Source organism: Talpa occidentalis, unplaced genomic scaffold (genome assembly GCF_014898055.3).
Source record: "Talpa occidentalis isolate TD23 unplaced genomic scaffold, MPIMG_talOcc4v2.1 talOcc4.11, whole genome shotgun sequence".
Taxonomy (NCBI): domain Eukaryota; kingdom Metazoa; phylum Chordata; class Mammalia; order Eulipotyphla; family Talpidae; genus Talpa; species Talpa occidentalis.
In genome coordinates this window covers 92,334,909-92,359,619 of record NW_023601104.1, presented here as the reverse complement: position 1 = coordinate 92,359,619, position 24,711 = coordinate 92,334,909, and the positions used below count along the sequence as shown (strand labels likewise).

Below are 24,711 nucleotides of genomic sequence, written 5' to 3'. Positions count from 1 at the left end.
CTCTCACACCAACTATACAAACTACCCATATTGTTACCCATATTTTGTAGACTAGGAAAAAGAGGCACTGAGAGCTAATAACATGTCTATAGTCAACCTTAAGTGTATTCACTGCCTCAGAAAGAGGAGTTAGCAAAAAAAATAACGAGAAGAAACAATCAGAGAAGCAGAATAAATTGTAAGAGTTTATTAGAGGCAAAAAGAAGTGATTTCTAGAAACTGGTGGTCAATATTATTAGAGCCAGTAAAGACTGAGGTCAGAGAGAGGTTTCAAAAACCTCCAAGTTTTTTTTCTTTATTATTTGGAACTCTCGTTCTCTGATCTAACAACTTAAATAAAATTTGCGTCTTATTTACATCTATTTTCACTAATGAGAATATTTACCTAAATTTAACCCAGCACTAATAACTAGAGTAAGGTCCTTGTGCTCAGCTCAGTGATACTATTATTTCAAAATTTTAGTGTCTAGTGTCTACAAAAATTCATGTCTAAAGTAATTTAAATCCATTCACTAATTTTTTTTTTAAAGATTTATTTATTTATTTATTTATACACGCACTGGGCACAGTCAGAAGTGCAGGAGGGTGAGAGAATTCACCAGAGCAGGGAACAGAACAGGCAGACTGACAAAATACACTGCTGAGGGGAGCAGCAGGCGGCAGGAGAGGTTTGCACGCCATGTGGGACCCTCCCTGGGGCCGGGGATCGAACCGGCGCTGCAGAGGTTGCGGGCAGCTTTGCAACCCAGCGCTCAACCGCTGCGCCACCAGGGAGGCCCCCATTCTCTAATTTTTGACCAAAAATCTGTCAAAATCCATCTTATTATGGTGTAAGTTTTATATATATAGTAAAAGTTACCAATTTGAAGTTAACAATCAGTCTTGATAAGTGAATAAGGTTATGATATAAAACAGTCAAGATATAGAGCATTTGATCACCCTCCCCCAAAATTTCCTCATGATTCTTTGTAGTCAGTGGAATCTCTTTCAGTCCCCTTAGCAACTACTGATGTGCCATCATGCCAGATAAGTGGTGTCATATGCAAAATATAGTTTTTTTGTGTGACCCTTTCCTGCTCCATACATGTTACATGTATCAGTTCATCCCTTTTCACTGCTGGGTAGTAGTTCATTATAAAGACATACTACAATTTGTTTATCCATTCACTAGCTGAAGGACATTTGGGTTCTCAACACTTTGGGGCTATTATGGATAAAGAGGCTATGTACATTCAAGCACAAGTTTTTGTGTAGGCACAAGTTTTCATTTGTTAAATTATATTAGAGTGGGTTTGGTGGGTCAAATGGTGAATACATCTATTCACCTGCAGTGAAGAGAGTTCCACTAGCATCTAGCATAGTCAATCTTTTGATTTTTAAATTTTACCTATTCTAATTGTATGAAGTGATATCTCATGGTTTTCATTTGCATTTCCCTAAGGACTAGCAATATTACATATCTTTCTATGTGACTTATTAGCTATTTGTAAAGTTTCTTTGATTCCAAACTATTTGCCATTTTTGAAAATTAGAGCTGCAAGAGTTCTTCGTATATTCTGGATACAAATCACTTATTATATATTTGGCAAGTATTTCCTATGGGTCTCCTCATTTTCTTAAGAATAATGATTTAAAAGTTTTTAATTTGATGACATCCACCTTATCAATTCTTTTTATATAATTTGTGATTTGTGTGTCCTATTTTTTAAAAAAGTCTTTGCCTAACTCAAGGTCACGAAGATTATCTTCCAGAAGTTTTACCTAAAAGTTTCACAAAAGAAAATCTGTCAAAAATTTTAAGTTTTTTTAAGCTCCTGCGTTCCACTTACCTTGTAATTAGTTACCTAGTCTTATTATCCCTTTGTTTCTTTCAAATTCAACTTCCCACATTACTGAGCACTATTTAAGTCATGGTCTATTTTGGAATTTAGAAAGCTCTATATCTTTTAAGAGGTTTTCCCCTCTTCAATTTAATGATGACATTTCTAATTGTAGCCAAGGTTTTAATCCCTAAGATTTCCTCAAACTGACATAAAATCTCTGGATCCCTGATGTGGTTCTTAAAACAACAACAAAATTCCAAAACCTGGATCGTGAGCCTTCAAGTTAAGACAGGAACAATGAAGTACTTGCCCTTTTGGTTTAAAAGAGAAGCTTTTATATGATCCTTCTCACAATACTGAGTCACTCTAACCTGGGAAGAAGCTAGAGAAAGTTACATAATCACTCACATGTTACAAGAAAGTTTCAGCTTGTAAAAGTTAAGCTGACCAAGACAAAAGTAATTCTACATTTCTTGAATCATTCTGGATTCTCTTTGCTGAACTATTTTCTTCAAACAAGCAGGGGTTCTTGAGACACAAAATGAAATCAATAGTATGTATGAAAGCATAGTTCAGATTCAACTGACCCCAGGAATAGTTTGTATTTTCAGCAAAGTTCAGGGAAAGTAAGAAAAAGAAATTCAAAGCTAATGTGAGGAAAACAAATGACAATATATCATTTTGTAACTTCACGGGAAGTCTGGAGAAAAACAAAATCGAAAATTGGCTCATCTATGACTTAGTCTTCAATTTAAATCAAGAAAACAGCAGCTTCAATTCACAATTCCTTCCTTTCCTGATGTTTCTTTTCCTACTATATCAAACTGACTCTAGTTTTTAATCCAAAGAATTAGGACGGGTTCCCAAACCATGGCAGCTTTCATGCCTAGGTGACCCTGGGACACTGAATCTTGGCTGTTACAGTAAAATTTTAAAACTAATTCTCTGAATCTGACAAGCCGTCTCCCTCAATAAGTTTAGGAAGTTGTTATTTCATTAACTGTGCATGAAGAAGCAGGCAAACTGCCAGATTGACAGCCAAGTGGGATAGATGGAAATGTCACATATAAACTTACAAAAGTTAACAAAATTTCTACCTCTACTACCATCCATTACAGTCAGTTCTACTCTCATTTTTAAGGAAAATAAATTATATAATCATAAAGAAGGAGAACCTTACATGAGCATTTTCTAATTCTTTAAGATTTCTAATTCTGTAAAAAAAAAAAAAAAAAAAACCAACTCAATTAGCCACTTGGCAACTTAAGAAATGGCAACTTAAGAAGGCCCAATTTAAAGGAGAAACTCTATGCTTATGGTATTCAAAATAAAACTTCTATTGACCTAATGTTACTACACAAGGATTCATTTGTTTCTTCAAATGTGTATTAAGAACCTATTATATCTCAAGCAATATGTTGGACCCTGTAGATCCCAAAATGAGCAAGATGGTCCCTGATTCTTTAGAACATATAATTTAGTAAATAAGACACACAAGTAAATAATTGGTGTTCATTCCATGTAGTAGAATCTATGTGATGAGTATACACAGGGCATTAGAGGACCCTGGAAGGGGATCTCAATCAGGATCTGCTCTTAGCTTCTGGGGAAACTTCACCCACTTTCCTGGGACAAAAGCCAACTTTTCCAGTGACTTACCAGTGTTTTGGGAGCCAATAGGTACAAAACACTACCTAGGCAATATTGATTATTCTCATGGTCAATGAACTTTCTCTCTGCAGCAATGGCGATCACAGGGCCACATATATAGCACAGAAAAAGCTCTGTAGAAATCCCAACCTGTTCATCAAATTATACAGGGCCTAAATGCAATGTGGTCTCCTGGAGTGAATATTAGAACAAACGGAATTAGTGAAATTGTGAAATCCAAAGAAAGTGTGTGGTTCAGTTAATAGTAGAACTGTATCAACACTAATTTCTTAGATGTAACAAAGGTTCCATGGTTAAACTTAAAATGCTAGCATTAGGGGAAAAGCAGAATGAAAGGTATGTAAGAACTGTCAGTACTATCTTTACAACTTTTCTACAAATCTGATATTCCAAAATAAAATTTGCTTAAAAAATTGCATATGGCTTCCCACTTGCCCTTAGGGTTTAAATGAAGCCTCATCACTCACTGTCCCAATTTGGGTAATGCTTGGTTAATTGTTTTCAAATCCTTTTCAATTTCATTCTATAAGCCATTCACACAGTCCAGCTGGGTTTCCTTCTTTACCAAGACATGAAAAACTCGATCACACTTTGGAGGTTTTAAGTGTTTTCTCTCTTAATAGCTTGACTACATATAGCAGGGAGTATCTTTGGACTTGAACCTGGGCTGGCTCTCTGGAGCCAGGGAACACTACAGAAAATGTATGTTGGATGTTACTACATTAGCTTTACCTGATCTCTAGGCCAAAATAATAATGAATATAAAATACAATTAACAGATGTTGATATTAGCATCTTAACACCAACAGGCAAACTGCACTGAAATAAATACTTCAGCTACACGCTCTGGAAAACATGGTGCAAATTCCTCAGTTATTGAAAGTAACAACAATTCATGCTGAAATCAAATGGTACAGTTTAATTAGGGCAAAGTTTCTAATAGCTAAACAAATACTTATTTCTTTCTAATCTCATAACTTGGAAAAAGAACAGATATCACAAGTTCCACCAGGAAAACATCATTGTGATATAGTATCATGTAAAGTTCTTCTGGTACATGCATTCACACGCAGGCAAACACACATACACATACATATATACACTGCAATTAGGTTAAATTGCAGGTTCAAACCTCAAAAGTTTGAAAACTATTATACAAAAGAATATCAGTGAAGGCAAAACATTCATCGACACTTTCAAGAAAAGAAACCAAAGAAAGACAATTGAAATTTAAACCTAAGCTATTTAATGGCTAAAGTCATTTAAAAGGTTACATGATACACTAGAATCTATTAAGGTCATAAAATCTGACCATATGGCAAGTTGATCATATTAAGTAAATATTACACAACAGTATTCTGAATATTCTGACGTGGACCACTTCCAGAAATATAAACAGAGTAATTCCTCCAAAATATATCAATTTGTATACCTCTGTTCAACCACCTACCATAATCTATCTGTTCACAAGTCTTTCTCCAATACATGCAAAACTATTCTTAGGTCAGAATGGGCCTTGAATAAGTGTTTTCTGAATAAATGAACATACAGCTTTAATATTCCACAGAAGTAGCCTTACAAACTAATTCAGTATCATGACCTCAGGGAGCAGATGATGCTGGATACCATGTAACCACATTTAGGAGGTAGTCAAGTTAATTGAAAAATAATAGCAACTAACATTTGTTAAGGGGAAATATTGTATCACACAAAACATAAAAATATGTGTAAAAACTAAACTATTTGAAAATGAAGACAATATCTATGAATCTTTTCCCCCCTTGATGGCTAGAAAAGTGAAAATATCTTTACCTTTCCAACACCGAAATATGTAAGATGTTCTTTAGGGGCGCTTTCATTATCTATAATTTTATAAAGAAATTTGTTTTCAACTTAAATTAGATAAATTAGACCAATTAGTGAATGGAATGAAGTTCAAACCCAATTATGTGTTCAAACTGTGGGGCAAATGCCTTGAGCAATTCTTTCTTAAGAATTGCGACAAAACAAAAACAAAACAAAAAACCAAAACCCTCTTGACTGTTGAGGACTAAAATAATATCTTTCTCTCACAAGTACATAATCAAAAGCAATTACTTTCTACTCCTACCCAACACAAAGCAACACCATCACCATCAAAACATGCTATAGACTAGCTGAATATTATAATCTTATATCATAAGAACCTGATTGCAATAAAATCACAATGCAACAAAAACAATTTTTCTAAGTACGTTTTCATCCCCCACAATGTTCCTACACTAATTTAGCTCTATCAAGTATTAACAATCAAGGAAATCAGGAAATTTCCAGAATACACATTACAAACTGCTTGTTTTTTTAAAAATTTGTTATTGTTAATGGAGTCCAACATTCAGTGTACATATTACCAGGAGAGTGTTTTTCTGTCAATGCCTGAATTTAAATGAAAATTACTATTTAATTATATGCAATTTCCCTCTGAACCTATATATAATTCTAATCAGTCTCCAAATGTTTAAAACAAACAGACAACTGATCATGTTTGCTTAAAAGGCATATTGTCTAATTACCGAGAGGTTCTAACGCACCAAAAAAGGGTGCTGTCAGCTCTATCCATGAATGACAGCTTGGCAGAGACAAGCTGTTCTGAAAAGATTAGGAACTGGTGACTTCAAATGGGATAAAGCAGGGGGCACATACAGTATCTTTGGATGTTCAATAATAAAACTACTTTAACATCAAAATTTCAGCACTACAAAGTCAGAATGTGAACTACAAAACTAAATATAAGCATGCTTCAAAGAGAAGAAAAGCAGGAAGAAAATTTGTGTCTACATTCAAATCAACACTAGACACCACTCTGCAACTGTGCTCAAGAACTGAAAACTTAAAATACAATTGGCATTACATTCTAATACCACCACATACTCTACACTGGAAGATAAACAATAAAAATCATTGAAGACACTTTTACAGGGTTTACTTGTGATGGGCACTGTTCTACAGATACCACATTTTAACTCATTTAGTACTGATAACATCCCTGTAAAATGTACTGTTGATTATCTCCATTTTACAGATGAAGAAACTGAGACACAGATAGATTAATTCACTCAATGTCATAATACTAATAAGAGATGAAATAGGGATTTTTAAAGCCATCAGTTAGACTTCAAAGTTCAAGTTAACCAAAAACAGTACGTATCACAGTAAAGGTTATGAAATGGTCAGATTTCTTAACCTACTAACTTCGTTGGATTTCAAATACTAGGACAGAATTGTGCAATAAGAAAAGTGCAGGCTTTGGGCTCAAACACCAGCACAAAGTCTGAATCTCAGCTTTTCCATCTTTAAAATGAGGGTGTATGAGTTACTGTAAAGGTCAAAAAAGGCTGTGCAGTTAGTGTCAAGTACAGTATACAAAATATGGGTTCTTAAACTTAAGACAACAGTCACCACGAGAGTCCACATACGGACAGAGTCCACCAGTCTCATAATTATACGACAAATGCATGTGTACACATTGTTAAAGACTCCTTCCTGGCCTTCCACAAACTTTGGATGGGCACGCAAGCTCCAAAAGGTCAAGAAACACCAGAGTACATAGCAAGTGCTCAAAGAATTACAAGCTAGCGTTCCCTTCTCGTTCTCCCTTTTCCATTAAGGATGTCACGCCAAGACTTCACAAATAAACGCCAATCATTCCCATTTTCCTGCCTTTGTAACTACCATCATAGGCAAGCTTATGACCCAATTTTCTAGCGATAGTCTAAAGAAAGTCTCAAACGCTGTTTCAATGCTTTTTTTCACCAAGACAAAATACAAGGTATTTCCTTGGGGAGAACCCTAAGAATCGTCCACCCTGCTGCAAGAAGCACCATGCTGGCTGGGCAAACTAAGTAGGAACCAGAACCTCTAAGTTGCACGGAAGAGACCTGACACCCCAGCGCGAAGAGATGAGGAGAATGTGCTTCCCAAAACTACTGGGCAACACAGAATGCCATCCCCACGATCCTAATCCTCGCTTTCTGGAACTCTGGTACAGCAAGATCTCCGGGTTCTGCCTCCGGGCTGGAGTGGTGGAGGAGTGAAACGTTACCCGAGGTGGGGGTGCAGAGCGGCGACGTCCCAGCGCCGCTACCCTGGGAGGTTGCGGCAGCACCCAGCAGGAGACCGACCCTGGAACATCCCCTCAAGAGACGCCAGTACAGAAGACCGCCCGGCTGGGAACCGGCTCCCGGCTGATCAGTTTCCCAAAGTGACTTCCGCTTCCGGGCTATCCTTTGCCGGAAGCGGCGCATGAGTGACGCAAAAGAGGCGCGCTGTTGGTGATTCCGGAAGAAACAGGAGTGCGGCGTGAACATGGTGAGTGAACGTTGTCTGGCCGCACCGGGTGAAGATCGAGGGAGACATCCCTTGGCTACATTTTCTCCGCATTCTTTTTATTCTCATTGTGATTTTAGCTCTTAAGCTGCTGCGAGCGGTGCCTGTTATTCTTCAGAGAGTGGGGAGAAGCCGGGGTTGGGCAGGGAGGATAAAGAGGAGCTGGTTATTTGAGGGAACGGGAAGATGGACGAAAGAAAAGAAGGAACTTAATAAGATGCTTTTAGCTGTATTTCCAGACCTTGTAACTCTGAAATTTCTGTTTCAAGGGGAAGCAAAAGAAAACAAGGAAGTATGCGACCATGAAGAGAATGCTTAGTCTGAGAGATCAGAGGCTGTGAGTGTCCAGAATCGACTGGGTTCAAAGAAGACCCAGAGTCTATTAGGAGTCGTAAGGGGATAAGTAGTAAAAGTTTTTGTTGTTTTATGTTTACTTTTTAATTATTATGTCTTGGCTCTAGATAACATGGTGAAGTGTCTCACTTAGCTGCTGAGCCAGTACACTGGTGAATGGGATAGGAATTAAACATCTCTTAAATGTTCACTTTGTGCCACCGTTTTTATATACTTTATTTACTTCCTAATAGTTCTGTGCAGTAGGTGGGGTTGTCTTTATGTTCTTGCCACTACACACACACAAAATGTTAGTTATAATTGTTGAAAGAATGAGATCACAGGCCATGGTTGTCCTGTGTCTCCAGCACCTACATTCAAATATTTTTGAAGAAAGCATAGGGGAACACCTAAATATTTCAGTTTTAGAAATCTAAGAATACAGATGGCTATAGAAGAATGAAATGATATTCCCTATTCTGAGGAGTACTAAGCAGGCTCCCTGCTTTAGTGAAAATTAGATGAAATTATTGAATAAGGACTGGTCTTTGTATTTAAGAGCCTCAGAACAAAGGAATGGTCATTTAAAGCCTTCAGTTATTTTGTTCTCAATCCTTTAGTATGTATTTATTATGGAATTCTTAGGTAATGTGCCCCATTTATATATTTTAATTCTTTTTTTTTTTAAGATTTGTTTATTTATTTATACAAGCACTGGGTACAGTCAGAAGCGCGGGAGGGTGAGAGAATTCACCGAGCCAGAGCGGGGAGCAGAGCAGGCAGAAGGACCGAAGTACACTGCTGAAGGGAGCAGTGGGCGGCAGGAGAGGTCTGTGCGCCATGCAGGACCCGCCTCTGGTGGCCGGGGAGCAGCTGGGGATCGAACCGGCGCTGCAGAGGCCGCGGGCAGCTTCGCAACCCAGCGCTCAACCGCTGCACCGCCGGGGAGGCCCTATATTTTATTTTTAATTAAATTTGTGTATGTATTGTTATATTTAACCCTTTTTAAAAGGCATGTTAGAGAACTCTTCCCCCATTTATAAGAAGCATGTAAGAGAAGGTATGTGTGTGTGTGTTTGTGTGTGTGTGTGTCCCCTGCAGTTGAAGCATGCACGTTTTCAGAAGATAAATGTCGACCTATTTACCCACTGCTTGGAGGCAGATTTTGATCCTTGATATAAGCTTCTAAGAAAGAAATGGTAGTATAATCAACACATATTGACCCATTAACAATTTTTATGAATTATTGGCTAAAGATTTTTAAATTTTATGTTTTACTGATTATGTTACTTCTAGACTATTTCTCACCCAGCTGTTTGTACTCAAAAAATGCATGATGAATGCCTCTCTGGTGGTGCAAGGGGTTAAGACATAACCTGTGAAGCCATCAGCAGCCACTGCAGCATGAGTTTGATCCCCAGCCAGGGAGCTACCCACATGGCACAGCAGACCTCTCCTGACTTTCCCGCTGTTCCCTTCAGCAGTGTATTTCAGTCAGTCTGCCTGTTCTGCTTCCCACTCTGTCTCTGGTGAATCCTCTCACCCCTTACACCTCTGGCCTGTCCCCCAGATCTTGCATGCATGCATAAATAAATCTTTTTTTAAAATGCATAAGGATATGAACATAAAGAAGTTCCAAAATGAGAGTTCTTCTATGGGCCAAAATAAGGAGAGTTAATTTTGAGTAAATTAACTGCTATGATTCTTATCCTTGCATTTAATTTACATCTTTTTTTCCCCATAGTAAAGAAAAGGATAGATTAAAGCCAAAAAAGAAAGAAAAGAAAGACCCCAGTGCACTCAAGGAAAGAGAAGTGTAAGTAATCAAAATTTTCAAGTTTTCCTTTTAAAACTTGAGACCATCTAAAACCATAAACCTCTTGAAATCCACCCCTTCCCTGAACTGATTGGTTCAGTCATTTGTGAGTGAACTGGGATAGCTATACAAAGGAAAGTGATATTGATGAGTGTATACCAATTTTAGTGGTTTGAAGGTTTTTGGATTTCACAGACCATTAAAATTTCTCTTAAAATACTGGGGGTATAATTTAGGATTTTTTTTTTTCTTTTCAAGAATATTTCAAAAGAAATAGTTACATGTGTAAAATACCAACATTTCCATGAAAGAATATATCACAAAAAAAAACTAGTAAAGACATCTTTTCAGAATGAAGATTATTCCTTTTAAATAAATACATTGAACTTTATGAAAACTTCATCCTGTATTCTTGTTTGGCTACATATAGTTATGGATACAGCATCACAAGATTTTTTTTTTTTCCAAGTGAAAATTAACTTATTCCACTGGCAAGCCTTATTCTATAATAAACAAAGTTGAAATTTTAATTTCTCTATTAGAAGACTAATAGACTAATGTAATATGTACATAATAATTACAGGTACAGTTTTTCAGCCATATCAAAAAACAATAAAAATAGGGTATTTGCCAGAGTTTATTGGAGAACATATCACATGATTATTAGGATTTGTTTCCAATGAATAGGAGAAAGAAGTTTAACCAATAGCAAGCTGTTCTGAATAGATACTTCTTTATTATGTTGATACAAAGTATCAATGTAGGCTGGTTTTGTTTTTTGTTTTTTTCTTTAATGTTTTGTTTCTTTTTCCTCAGCACCCAACACCCTTCCTGCTTATTCTTCCAATATAACACACAACTGGGCCCACCATACCACATCCTGGTTGATACCAACTTTATCAACTTTTCCATTAAAGCCAAATTGGACTTAGTGCAGTCTATGATGGACTGTTTATATGCCAAGTGTGAGTATCATACTATTACATTTCTGTCACATTTGTATAGAATCATCATATTTATATGAATACATGAAAAGAGGAGTTCTAGTTAAATGAATTGCTGACCATTTAATTGACTCACCATAGCAAATTGAAATGTAATGCATGCTTGACTGGAAATAGCTATGCTTTCACAATTCAGAAAACAGTGTCCTTTGGCCATCATTGTGGATAGTTTGTAAAATAGATGGGAATTTTCTCTTGCTTGTTACTTTCCTACCTTTATAGTGAAATTCCTGGGCCTATGTCCCTGCTCCCACTTAAACATGGCACATGTTGCCCTCTGATTCTGCGACTGATCTCACTGACTTCATCCCTCTATTTACAAATGTTTTTTCCCCTGGACGTTGTATGTTTGCTTAAAGTGTCTTAACTTTGCTTTCAAAAGTATTAATGTTCTTGTAAAAAATTTCTAGCACACAAAAAATGAAAATTTCGTATAATGTTTTTCTTCAGAGAGAGGCAGTTTTAAGAATTCATATATGATGTCTGTGGGATACAGGTTATGTTTGTTTATTTTGTTAATGAAAATGGATCATACATTATTTATTGGTTTTCATGTTTTTATTCTTATCAACTTTACTAAGACATAATTCACACACCATCAGTTCACTCATTTAAAGTGTACATTTCGGTGACTTTTTAGTGTATTCACAGACTTGTACATCTATCACCTCTGTCAACTTCAGAACATTTTCATTACCTAAAAAGAAACCCTGAACCCCTTAGCTAGAATTTACCAACCTTTCCATTCCCTATACCCAATATAACCACTAATTTACTTTCCATCTCTATAGATTTTCCTGTTTTGAACATTTTATTAAAATAGGATTATATAATATTTGGTTCTCTTATATCTGTGATATATGTTTGGGACAATTTCCTTATAAATGGGGGTTTAGTCTCCTTTTAGTTCTTTGTTCATTTCAGTGTGCTATTTCTGTCATTCCATACGTCTCTTGGGTTTTTGAATGACTGAACAGGATATAATTCAGGGAGAGTAAAATTAGTTTCTTTGCCATTTCAGTTTTTTTTGTTTTTTTTTTTTTGCCATTTCGGTTTTAATATGTATTTTTCCTGGCAGGTATCCCTTGTATAACTGACTGTGTAATGGCTGAAATTGAGAAATTGGGACAGAAGTATCGAGTGGCTCTCAGGTAGGCTGGTCTGATCTAGATTTATTCTAGATTGGTATACTGAAGATTCTTCTGCTTTCTTCTACTTGCTCTCCAAAGATTTCTTGAATAATTAGTTTAAATAAAAATTCTACAAAACTAGTTTATCATTATGATTAGGAAAGCAAACATTTAAATGTTACAGATTTTTAAGCTGAAGCCTTTTGAACTGGGTTACTCATTCATATTAGTATTGTAGGCCTCCTTTTAGCAGTTCCCCTAGATGTTAGGACGAAGGGGAAGGAGGAGAAGTGCTTAAAGAGGCAGGAGCGGAAGTGGGATTAGACCCAGGGCTGAGGCAGGGCCCCCCACCCCAACCCACCCCCCGCCTCCCGCCTCAGTGGATCATGCCCACAGTGGCAGCATTGGTGGTTGGAGTGACTGGGCAGTGCCGGTACAGGAGCTGATGCCATTTCCAGTTGCAATGCAAGGATCATAACAAACACAGCCACCACAGAAACACTATAGCATTACCTCTCCTATCAGCTTAGCAGCAGCCAAGGAAACTGACTGCATACTTGCACAGAATTTATTGAGACGCTGAAGCCCTTTGGGGTTTTTGAAGAGGAAGAGGAACTGCAGCGCAGGATTTTAATTTTGGGAAAATTAAATGACCTGGTAAAAGAGTGGATACGAGAAATCAGTAAAAGCAAGAATCTTCCACAGTCTGTAATTGAAAATGTTGGAGGAAAAATTTTTACATTTGGATCTTACCGATTAGGAGTACATACAAAAGGTACCAATATTGATGCCTTATGTGTTGCACCAACACATGTTGATCGAAGTGTCTTTTCATCTCATTTTATGATTAGTTGAAATTACAGGAAGAAGTGAAAGATCTAAGAGCTGTTGAAGAGGCATTTATACCCGTTATCAAACAGTGTTTTGATGGAATAGAGATTGATATTTTGTTTGCAAGATTAGCATTGCAGACTGTTCAGAAGATTTGGACCTACAAAATGACAGTCTACTTAAAAAATTAGATATAAGAAGTCTTAATAGTTGCAGAGTAACCGATGAAATTTTACATCTAGTACCAAACATTGACAAGTTCAGGTTAACTCTGAGAGCTGTCAAACTGAGGGCCAAACGCCACAACAGCTATTCCAATATATTAGGTTTCCTCGGTGGTGTTCCCTGGGCTATGCTAGTAGCAAGACCTCGCCAGCTTTGTCCAAATGCAATAACATCAGCTCTTGTACATAAATTTTTCTTGGTATTTTCTAAATGGTATGTGTTTAGATTATATTAAAATAAAATTGTTTGTAGACACTGAATAAAAAAAAAAGCAGAACAGTTCCCCTAGGTTTTCAGTTAGAGAGTGTCTTTCTATTAGTATGTTATCTAGATGTCTCCTTCTGAATCAAAATCTCATATGCCAAGAACTCACATTCTAGGTACTGAGTTAACTCTAGAAAGCATCCTTCATTTTAGACACCTTTGCAGGGAGTTTGCACAGCTACTTCCTAGTAATACCAGCATATTGCCTTTGTGTTGACATTTGTACTGATGGCAAAAATGCTGGTGCCTTAGGGCAAATCAAGACAGTGGGCCCAATAATACTAGTAGCCATTGTATTCTTCATCACCACTCATTGGCAGTTTGAAAAAAATACCAGAGTCACTTAAGAATATCCTTGAGGTACCAGTCAAATTGTTCACTTTAAGTCTCAACCCTGGCTTATAATATCACTATTTTTGATGAAATGTGAAGTACACCTAAACACGTCTGCTACACAGCAGATGACTTTGCCTCAATGAAAAGTATGTGTGTGTATTTGCATTGTGAGCTGAAGCACCTCTTTTTAAATGGAATATAATTTTTACATGAAAAACAACTGACAAACACTGATCTTTCCGTGCTCAGCAGATATTTTTTCAAAAATTAATGCAATGAACCTGCATTTCAGGGAAACAACTTACTGTGTTGGTTGCCAGTGATATATGTATACTCATGTATCACTTAAGGACAGGGATACATTCTGAGAAATGATTGTTTAGGTGATTTCTTTGTGCAAACATCATAGAATATAATTACACAGACTTAGATGGTATAGCCTAGCATAAGAGAATACTACTTTGCTAGGCTATATGGTATAGCCTGTTGGGACCACTGGCATATTTGTGGTCATTCATTGACTGAAACATTCTTAAGCAATGTGTGACTATGTGTGTGATAGGTAACATATTTCATCCTGTGGATTCTGGTAAAAAAGAAAGGGCCTGTTACAGAAAAGCTCCCGTATGTAGAGCGGAGACAAGTACTGGAGTTTTCCGATGTGTGTAGTAGAAAAAAATTACTACAGGCAGCCACGTGATCCATTAAGAAGAGAATGGATAAGTTATAGAATGTTCATGAAAAAATACTAGACAGGAGTGAAGTAGAATATATGTATTGATAGAGATAAATCTCAAACATAAGATAAAACAAAAAAAGCAAGAGCATGTATGGCCCATGCTCCATGCTGTTTAAAGTTTAAAAACATGCAAACAAAATACTACATTGTACAGGTGCCTGCACATGTAATCTCACATAAGTAGTAAAATGTGTCTGGAACTGATAAATAAATACCACATTTAGGATAACAGTTACTTCTGAGGAGGTACAAGATTTGGACTGGAGAAGGGGGTCAACTTGTGTTTATTTCATTTCTTTAACTGGATGATAGAGACGAGGCATTCATCATTACACTTTTTGGTGTGTGCTTGACATATTTGAAATGAATGGGAGGGGAAAGATACAATTATCTTAATAATAAGAAGAAAGAATAAAAAGCTGAAGTAAAGGCACCAAGTCTGACTGAAGAGAAATGGGATTTCTGAAGGAGGTGTAAATAAATGTAGGATTTTTTTCCTTTTTTAAGGTGGGTCAGATTGTAGAGCAACTTACCATGTTTTTAGGAAAGCTCTAGTAGAAGGAAGAGAAGAATGGTTTCAGGAGTGAACTCTCCTCTGCACACTCTTCTCCATACCAGAAAGAAGTGCTCCATCTTCCCTGCACACGCCAAACCATTTTACAGATGATTGGTGTCCTGTTTGGAATGTGTCTGTCTTCACTTTGCTTGGAGCATTCTTTCATCTTTTTATTTCCTCTATGTAAATTTTTTTAAAAAGATTTATTTCATTTATCTATGCATACAAGAACTGGGGTGTAGGCCAGAGGTACAGGGGGGTGAGAGGATTCACCAGATACAGAGCGGGGAACAGAACAGACTGACTGACTGAAATACACTGCAGGCAAGACAGGAGAGGTCTGCAGTGCCATGTGGGTCACCTCCCTGGCTGGGAATTGAACTTCTGCTGCTGTGGCTGTGGATAGCGTCATAGTGCTGAGACTTAACTCCTTGCTCCACCAGGGAGGCCCTCCTCTATGTAATTTTTTCCTAAATACCCAACACAATTTGACCCCTCCCTGAACTACTCGAATGTGGCATATTTTTGTTGCACTTGGTACTTTGTGCCTTGTATTTTTATTTATTTTGTGACTCACCATCATTGAGTAGAAAAAGCATGATGCTAAGAAACACAGACTTGAGGTTTTTCTTCTTTAAAATTGTATGAAAATAATACTTTTGATTTGTTTGTGGCAATAAAAAGTAAGGGACACTTCCGTATTCACACTTTGTTCATTTTCCTACCCTGAATCATCAGAGAAGGGTTAATAATATACTTTGCATTTTTTTCCCCCAGCTCTCTTTCTGAGGAATTGCAAATCTAGAGAAAAAAATCAGAAAAAGAGATTTGTGTTTTCTTAATTGAATCATGTATTTCAATGGCTTGCTTTGTTTATTTAACAGTTTATTATAGGTCTTTCCATGTTGGTATATACAGCTCTACTTCATTTTTTAAAATAGGAGGGGGCACCAAAATGTATTTAATTTTTTTTAACCTTGCTAATGATTATTCAGACTGTCTTCAATTATTATAAACTGCTGTAGTGACCATTCTTACGGCTGTATCTTTGAGCATTTGTGTAAGACAACTTCCTAAAAGTGAAATGGTTGGGTTTAAATTAATTTGATTTTGAATTTTGACTCTTTTCCCAACTAATTTCCAGAACAAATTAATCACTCTGAACCTGTTTCTTCATCTATAAAATGGAAATATAATAGTTCAGAGTTTGGTGAAGATTGCTTGACCTCAGGCATGCTGGTACTCCCTGATGGCCTTATAAGTTTTTTTTCAACTAGGAGATAAGCTCTAGGAGGAGAGGAGGCCTTAAAATCTCTACATAGGTCATGTTACTTTTATTTCATTGATTGACACTCAGAAAGTTATCTCATTGCCTAAATTTTTTTTTTTTAATTTTCACAATCCTATAGGATCGCCAAAGATCCAAGATTTGAGCGATTACCATGTACACACAAAGGAACCTATGCAGATGACTGCTTAGTACAGAGAGTAACTCAGGTATCATCAGTTTTTAAATGTGTGCTTTGTGCTTTGAAAAAGTAACCTTATCTCCAGTATCTTCAAGATCAATAAAGTATCTCAAAATATAAATTGTTAAGTATGTGTGGAATCTCTTCATAGGAAGTATAGTTGCCCTCGTTTACTTGAGAAAATGGTTTGGAATATGTGCTGTAACCATAATAAAAAGAGAATGGGTTGGGGAGGAGACATGTGTCCCATATCTCAGCACTTGCATTTGAGTATGTGATTTAGGTATTACTGATTCTTTATTCCACAAATCTCTCCAGAATGGTTTTAAGTGAGTATATGTAGATAAAATAACATCAATTCTACCTCCCATGGATCTAAAATAAGGTTCCATTTCCATTTATTCCTCATGGATTAATTTTGTTCCTTTCTACTATGCGTAACCCAGAAATATTTCTTGGTCACATCTGAGTCTCCCAGGGTGCTAGTTCCCACTTACCCTGCAATAGGAAGTCTTAGGTTCTTCTGTTCTGGCTTATCAAGTACAACAAGAACTTTTGCTAGTGATTGCCTTTTTAAGAGTCTTTGCTAAAGATAAACATTTTCATCTGGTGCGTCACACAACTAACCCTATAGCCACTCCATACTGTGGGTGGGACCAGCATTCCTCTTACTTCCCCACCACATAGCCAACACCAGGGTGGAACTCTGTGAAACTCAGTGGGAGCTTTGGGTGTGATGAAAGTAAAGCACAACACAATTTGTTTCTAATTAATGCTAGTGTTACTGCTTTCAGAGCTGCTACACTCAGACTTGTCCTGGAGATCCTATTCTGGCTTCAAGGCCCAGGGTAGCCTACATCCACCTCAGAGGAGGAGGCCTCAGAGTAGGCTCAAGCCCAGAGAGTCTAGAAAAATCAAAAGTTGTACCCTCCCATTTAAGGTGCTTACTAGACGTTTGCATAGATCCTCTTAGGAATTTTCTCTAAACCAAGGGATTATCTACCCCAAACATGAACATTCCTTCCACTTATGGACAGAAAACAATTTGCTGCTTTAAATAGTTTTTCTTTCTTCTCCCCCTTAAGATTCTTAGAATTATATTTAGGCCAGCCAACTCATGTTCTATAAATATGAGTTCCTAGTTATAGTAGCTACTCAACAAAGTGTTAATACCTTTCTGGGCTATTTACTGTGAAAGTGAATGATTCTGCAGACTAGCTGGTGGCCGTGCCTTTATCCAGTATGACTAAGTAGATTCAGTGACCTCTATGTGAATGCTCATTTGATGTCTTCTACAGCATAAATGCTACATTGTGGCCACCGTTGACCGGGACCTTAAGCGAAGAATCCGGAAGATTCCTGGAGTTCCTATCATGTATATTTCTAATCATAGGTGAGAACTTTCTCTTGGGGAAGTGGTTAAAAGTCTATAGTTAATATCAAATTTAAATGAGGTCATTTTATATGGAAGGATTAGAAGAACATTGTATCAAGTTTACATAGCTATATCTGAGGAAATAAGACAAAGTAACAAGAACAGGGGCTAAAGATAAAGCTAGGATTTAGGAAAGAGGCTGACATTCATCTTGTTAAATAAAATTGCTAGAGGAGGGTGGGGGAAAGCAAATATTGTTTAAAAATGAACAATGATGTAAAAAATTTAAAAATTAATAAATGTAAATGCAAACAAAAAGATTACTAGAGGAAATAGGGTGAGTTGCTTTAAATACGAAAAAGTAATTTAAATTCTTTTTGCCAGAAATATTTTTTTTTAAAGACTCGTGTATGTAATGAGCACCTCATCTAGGAAACTGAAAACTTATAAAACAGCAAAAGCTATTCTTTCATCCTTCTTGGGTGTTTGCATGTCAGTCTTCAGACTATTATTGTACAGCTTATCAGCCTAGAGAGAGCACAATGTAGCTGGAAGAATGTGGACTAACAGTTGGGCTTACTGGACTCAGAGCTTTGCTCCTTCACTTGCAAACTTTCTGAGTTTGAAGAATAAAGTTAATATAGTCAGTGTTTTGTTGTAAATTTTATGATTTTCCTCTAAAATATTCCCACTGACAAAAAGGGTTGACAGTAGGGGATAAGAGTAATACAGTCAGTAGAGGATGGGTTTTTAGGTAGGTGCTGGGCCCACCTTTCTTACCAGTGTTCATTTTTTGTCCTGATCAGATACAACATTGAGCGGATGCCAGATGATTATGGAGCCCCTCGGTTCTAATTCATACATGAGCAAGTCCTCTGCTTCCTTTAACCAACTTTCTCTGTCATCAGTTCATTGAACATGCTGTAGCATGAGTTGTTATTCTACTCTCCATTTGCTCTATTATGAGCTGAGTATAGTTAAATACACTCACTTTTTGATGTTTTGAAAATATTTTTGGGGAAAATGGTATTTGGTATCATTTAAAAAATTGCCACATATTTTTATAAATCGGGATTGCTCACATAAGTTGACTGTCATTTTTTTTTTTTTTAATAGAGGCATGTTTATTTTTTTTTTTATTTATTTTTTAATTTTTATTTTTATTTTTTTTTTTGTTTATACATGCACTGGGTACAGTCAGAAGCGCGGGAGGGTGAGAGAATTCACCAGAGCCAGAGCTGGGAGCAGAGCAGGCAGAAGGACCGAAGTACACTGCTGAGGGGAGCAGCAGGCGGCAGGAGAGGTCTGCACGCCATGTGGGACCCTCCTCCGGTGGCTGGGGAGCAGCCGGGGATCGAACCGGCGCCGCAGAGGCTGCGGGCAGGTTCGCAACCCAGCGCTCAACCGCTGCACCACCAGGGAGGCCCAGTTGACTGTCATTTTAGATTGATTTACTCAGCATTTGTTAAGATTATACTGGGTGTTTAATAAACTACAGTTGTGCCACTGAGATGCTCATGGTAGGAAAAAGAAACATAAACGAACAAATGCAGTAAACTGTTGATGCTAGGATAAAAGTGTGAGGCAGTAGACACATAAAGGAAAGAATTTCTACTTTGTTGGTTGGGTGGGAAGGAAAGACTGGAGATAACAATGTTTAAAAATGAATAGATACTTGCTCGGTAAATGAGTCAAATAAGATGACACATAGGAAACATGAACAAGAGCTTGGAGACATGGATACTACATAGAATAAATGTGCTTGCCCTGTTCAGACAACTGCCAGGAGATTTTAGGAAATAATGAGGGGAAGAGGTTTGTAGCCACATCTGCGATTCCCAAGGTAGAAGGGAAGAGGACTTACATGGTATGATAAAGAGTCTGGACTAGATCTCTAAGTCAACAGGACATGGAATTTTAATTAGGATGGATACGATAATCAGAATAGATTTTTTCAAATGATCACAAGATAGTGTAAGAGTAAACAAATACATTATTGAAACAGAATAGAGTTCCCAATCCAAGAAAGTCATGGAAATTTGGTTTATTATATATGTAGTATTTCAAATCTATGGGAAAAGTTAATTGTTTAGAAAGCCAAGTAGTGTGGAGCCATTCTACAAGGGTTAGGATCCTAATTCTATCAGTTAATGTCTATGTAACCTGGAAAACCACAGCTTGGTTGCTTTCTTGGTTATTTAAAATGTCTTGTTTAATCCTCAGAAACAACCCTGAGGGTGGGATTAAATTGGACAGTACCTGACACAGGTAAGTATTGTTCAATAAATATTAGTGATTGGTGTTATAGAGGCCAGTTGGCTATCCATTTGAAAAACATTTTTAGATTCTTACTTCACCTCATTCATGAGTATGTTTCAAGTGGATCAGCTATCTTAAACCTTTTATGTTTCAAGCTGTGGAAGCATTAGGGGGGAAAATATGTACAGGCACGCCTTGGAGATAGTGCAGGTCCATTTCTAGATCACTGCAAGAAAATGACATTGTAAAAAAATAAGTCACCTGAATTTTTTGTTTTCCCAGTACACATAAAAGTTATCTCTACACTATACTGTAATCTATTAAGGATGCAATAGTATTGTTTTAGAAAAAACAATGTACATACCTTAATTTTAAAATATTGCTAAAAATTGCCAGCCATCATCTGAACCCTCAGCAAGTTTTAATCTTTATGCTGATAGAAGGTCTTGCCTCAATGCTGATGGCTGCTAACCAATCGGGGTGGTGGTTGCTGAAGACTGGGGTGGCAATCGCAATTTTTTTAAATAAGACAACAGTGAAGCTAGCCATATGATGGATTCTTCAGTTCACGAGTGATTTCTCTATAGCATGTCTGCTGTTTGATAGCATTTTCCCTTCAATCTTGAATTTCTTTCAAAATAGAAGTCAGCCTTCAAACCCTGCCACTGCTTTATCAGCTAAGTTGGTGTAATATCCTAAATCCATTGTTGTCACTTTATTTTTTTTAAAGATTTATTTATTAATACAAAAACTGGGGTACAGTCAGAGGCGTGAGAGGGTGAGGGAATTCACCAGAAAAAGAGCAAGGAGCAGAACAGGCAGATGGACCGAAGACACAGCTGAGGGGAGCAGCTGGGGAGTCAGGAGAGAAAAGGAGAGTTCTGCCACACCATGTGGGTTTCTCCCTGGCTGGCTGGGAATCGAACCGGCACTGCAGAGGCTGCAGACAGCTTCACAGTGCTGTGCTCAACCCATTGCACCACTGGGGAGGCCCCTGTTGTCACTTTTTTTTTTTTTTTTTTGGTGGGACCCTCACCGGTGGCCAGGAAACGAACAGGCGCTGCTGAGGCTGCGGGCAGCCTTGCAGCCCAGCGCTCAACCGCTGCGCCACCAGGGGAGGCCCCCCTGTTGTCACTAACAATGTTCACCACATCTGTACCAGGAGTAGATTGCAGCTCAAGTTTTATCATGAGGTTGCAGCAATTCGGTCATAGCTTCAGGTTCCACTTTTAATTCTAGTTCTCTTGCTGTTTCTACTACATCTGCAGTTAATTCCTCCACTAAAGTCTTAAGCCCTTCGAAGCCATAAGAGTTGGAATCAGTTTCTTCCAAACTCCTGTTCATGTTGGTATGTTGACCTCCAGTGAATTGTGAATGTTTATAATAGCATCAAGACAGTAAATCCTTCCAGAAGGTTTTCAATTGATTTTAACCACATCCATCAGAACAATTGCTATCTATGAGAGCTATAACTTATGAAATGTATTTCTTAAATAATAAGACTTGAAAGATGAAATGACTGATCCATGGATTGCAGAATGGATGTTGGGTTAGGAGGCATGAAAACATTAATTTCCTTGTACATCTCCATTAAAACTCTTGTGTGACTGGGTGCATTGTAATGAGAAGTAATACATGATAACAATCATTTTCTGAGCACTAGATCTAAATAGTAGGTTAAAAATATTCAGTGATCCTGTAAACAGGCATGCTGTCATCCAGACTGTAATGTTCCATTTACACAGCACAGGCAAAATAGATTTAGCATAATTCTTTCTTTTGTTAACTGAAACTATTTCACCTTTTTTTTTTTTTTAAGATTTATTTATTTATTTATTTGTTTGTTGGTTTGTTTGTTTGTTTGTTTGTTTATACAAGCACTGGGTACAGTCAGAAGTATGGGAGGGTGAGAGAATTCACCAGAGCCAGAGAGGGGAGCACAGCAGGCAGAAGGACCGAAGTACACTGCTGAGGGGAGCAGTGGGCCGCAGGAGAGTTCTGCGAGCCATGTGGGACCCTCCTGTGATGGCCGGGGAGCAGCCGGGAATCGAACCAGTGCTGCAGAGGCTGCAGGCAACTTTGCAACCCAGCGCTCAACAGCTGCGCCACCGGGGAGGCCCTATTTCACCTTTATTAATAGTAATTTTTAGGTTCACCTATTCTCTTGGATCCCATCATCATTTCTTCATCTTTATTAACCTTTACCTTTTAAAAAAAAAAAATTATTTATTTATATATATTTTACAACATTGTTTATTTTTGTACAATACTACACCTGAGAGATTTAGCATAATTCTTAAGGGCACCCGGGTTTGGGAATGATGAATGAGCACTGGCTTCAACTTAAATCACCAGCTGCCTTAGCCCCTAACAAGAGTCAGCCTGTCCTTTGAAACTTTGAAGTCAGGCTTTAACTTCTCTCTAGCTATGATAGCATCTTCTTCCAATTTAAGGCTGTTTTGTCTACATGGAATATCTGTTGTTTAGTGTAGCCTCCATCAACTATCTTAGCTAGATCTTCTGGATCACTTTGCTGCAGCTTCTACATCAGCACTTGCTGCTTCACCTCAAACTTTTATGTTCCAGAGACTGCCTCTCCCTTAAACCTCATGAACCAACAACCTCTGCGCGCTTCACACTTTTCTGCTGCAGCTCCTTCACCCCTCTCAGCATTCAGAAAATTGAGAAGAGTTAGGGTCTGGCTCCAGATTAGGCTTTAACCTGAGGGAATATTGTGACTGTCTAATCTTCTAGCAGTCTAAAACTTTTTCCATATTAGCTTTTCATTTATTATTCATGTGTTCACTGGAGTAGCACTTTTAATGTCCCTCAAGACCTTTTCTTTTGCATTTAGTGATGTAAGAGGTCTAACTTGACCTAGCTCAGCTTTTGACATGTCTTCCTCACTAAGCTTATCATTTCTAATCTTTGACTGAAAATGAGAGAGATGTCATTCTTCTTTTCAGTTGAGCACTTAGAGGCCATTGTAGGATTATTAACTGGCTTAATTTCAATATTGTTTTATCTCAGAGATGGAACAGCTGGTTGGTTGGAGCAGTCAGAACTCACAACATTTGTCAAGTTCACTCTTACATGGGTGTGGTTCATGGCACCCCAAAAAATTACAATAGTAACATCAAAAATCACTCATCACCGATCACTATAACAGATATAGTAATGACAAAGCTTGAAATATAACTAGAATTACCAAAAGTTGACACAGATATGAGGTAAGCAAGTACTGCTGGGAAAATGGTGCCAAAAGACTTTCTCAATGCAGGGTTGACCCAAACCTTCAATTCATGAAAAAGAAAACAAAACAGTACCTGCCAAGTACAATAAAGCAAAGCACAAATTATGCCTCTATAACCTTTGGAATTCTTAAATAAGATGAAAATGTAAAAGTCATAAAAGATAAGTTTGAGTATATTAAAATTATATATTTCTGCACAAAGTACCTCTCCATAAAAAATTAAGGCAAGTGACTGACCAGAGATTTTCCAATCTGTATATTAAGGGTGTGAGGAAATGGGTAGTCATATAGTACAAACAGGTGTACAAATACATAAAACCATTTTAGACAATAGTTACAGGCTCCATTAAAAATTTCTGATATCTGTAGCCTAATTCTATTTTTTGGTTATTTATGGGTATTATACAGGTGATTTTCTTTAAAATACACAGGGTTACATAAATGTGTAAAGAAACATTCACATTGTATAAAGAGGCATATAGAGGACTGGTCATTAAACCACTATTGTGGTAAATATAAATATAATAGTGGTAAATTGAAAAGAATCTAAATGGCCATCAAAGAATCTAAATGGTCATTAATTAACCATGAGTTGTCTATGCTGTGGAATGTCACAAGCATTTAAAAAGATTTTTAGATTGGCAAAGGGCAATCTAAAGACATATAATTGGCCAACAAGCACATGAATAGATGCTCAGCATCACTAATCATTAGGGAAATGCATATTAAAACCACAATGAGATATCACTTCACACCCATTAGGATGGCTACTATTGAATAAATCACGAGTGTTAGTGGGCTATGAAGAAATGGAAACTTTGTGCACTCTTGGTAGGAATGTAAACATGGTACAGCCATATGGGAAGCAGTATGATGGCTCCTTAAAGAAATAAACAAAATACCAGTGATCTAGCAGTTTCACTTCTGTGTATTTATATACAAAAGAACTGAAAAGTCGAATCCTGAAGAAATATTTGCACACCCATTTTATAGCACTATTCACAGTAGCCAAGAGGTGGAAGCAAGTCAAGTCTCCATCAATAGATGAAAAAATGTGGTATATAGTCATGCATCACTGATAACCTTTCTGTCAAGAGGAATCACATATATGATAGTGATCCTAACAGACCATATACCACACACATAGGTGTGGTATATATGTAGTATATATCCTAACAGACCATATACCACACACATAGGTGTGTGATAGGCAATGCCAACTTAGTTTGTATAATTACACTCTCTGACATTTACATGATTAC

The 24,711-nt window shown here is 37.3% G+C and overlaps 2 protein-coding genes and 1 pseudogene across 4 annotated transcripts in view; 2 read left to right on the top strand and 1 right to left on the bottom strand.

Annotated features, from left to right (window-relative positions):
- The window catches only part of AREL1 (apoptosis resistant E3 ubiquitin protein ligase 1), a 44,489-nt gene extending 36,745 nt beyond the window's left edge, over window positions 1–7,744 (bottom strand). For all 3 annotated transcript variants that reach the window (XM_037503855.2, XM_037503856.2, XM_037503857.2), the window contains exon 1: window positions 7,576–7,744. The gene's annotated coding sequence lies outside the window, so the exon portion shown is untranslated. The remainder of the gene's footprint in view (window positions 1–7,575) is intronic.
- Window positions 7,745–7,785: 41 nt separating this feature from the next.
- On the top strand, window positions 7,786–19,064 carry FCF1 (FCF1 rRNA-processing protein). Its single transcript, XM_037503854.2, has 8 exons — window positions 7,786–7,841; window positions 8,129–8,196; window positions 9,937–10,008; window positions 10,825–10,973; window positions 12,091–12,163; window positions 16,503–16,590; window positions 17,861–17,955; window positions 18,744–19,064. Exons 1-8 carry the CDS (start codon window positions 7,839–7,841, stop codon window positions 18,790–18,792), a joined length of 597 nt encoding a protein of 198 aa, XP_037359751.1. The 5' UTR covers window positions 7,786–7,838; the 3' UTR covers window positions 18,793–19,064.
- On the top strand, window positions 12,549–14,863 carry LOC119239365 (poly(A) polymerase alpha-like; annotated as a pseudogene).
- Window positions 19,065–24,711: the final 5,647 nt, after the last annotated feature.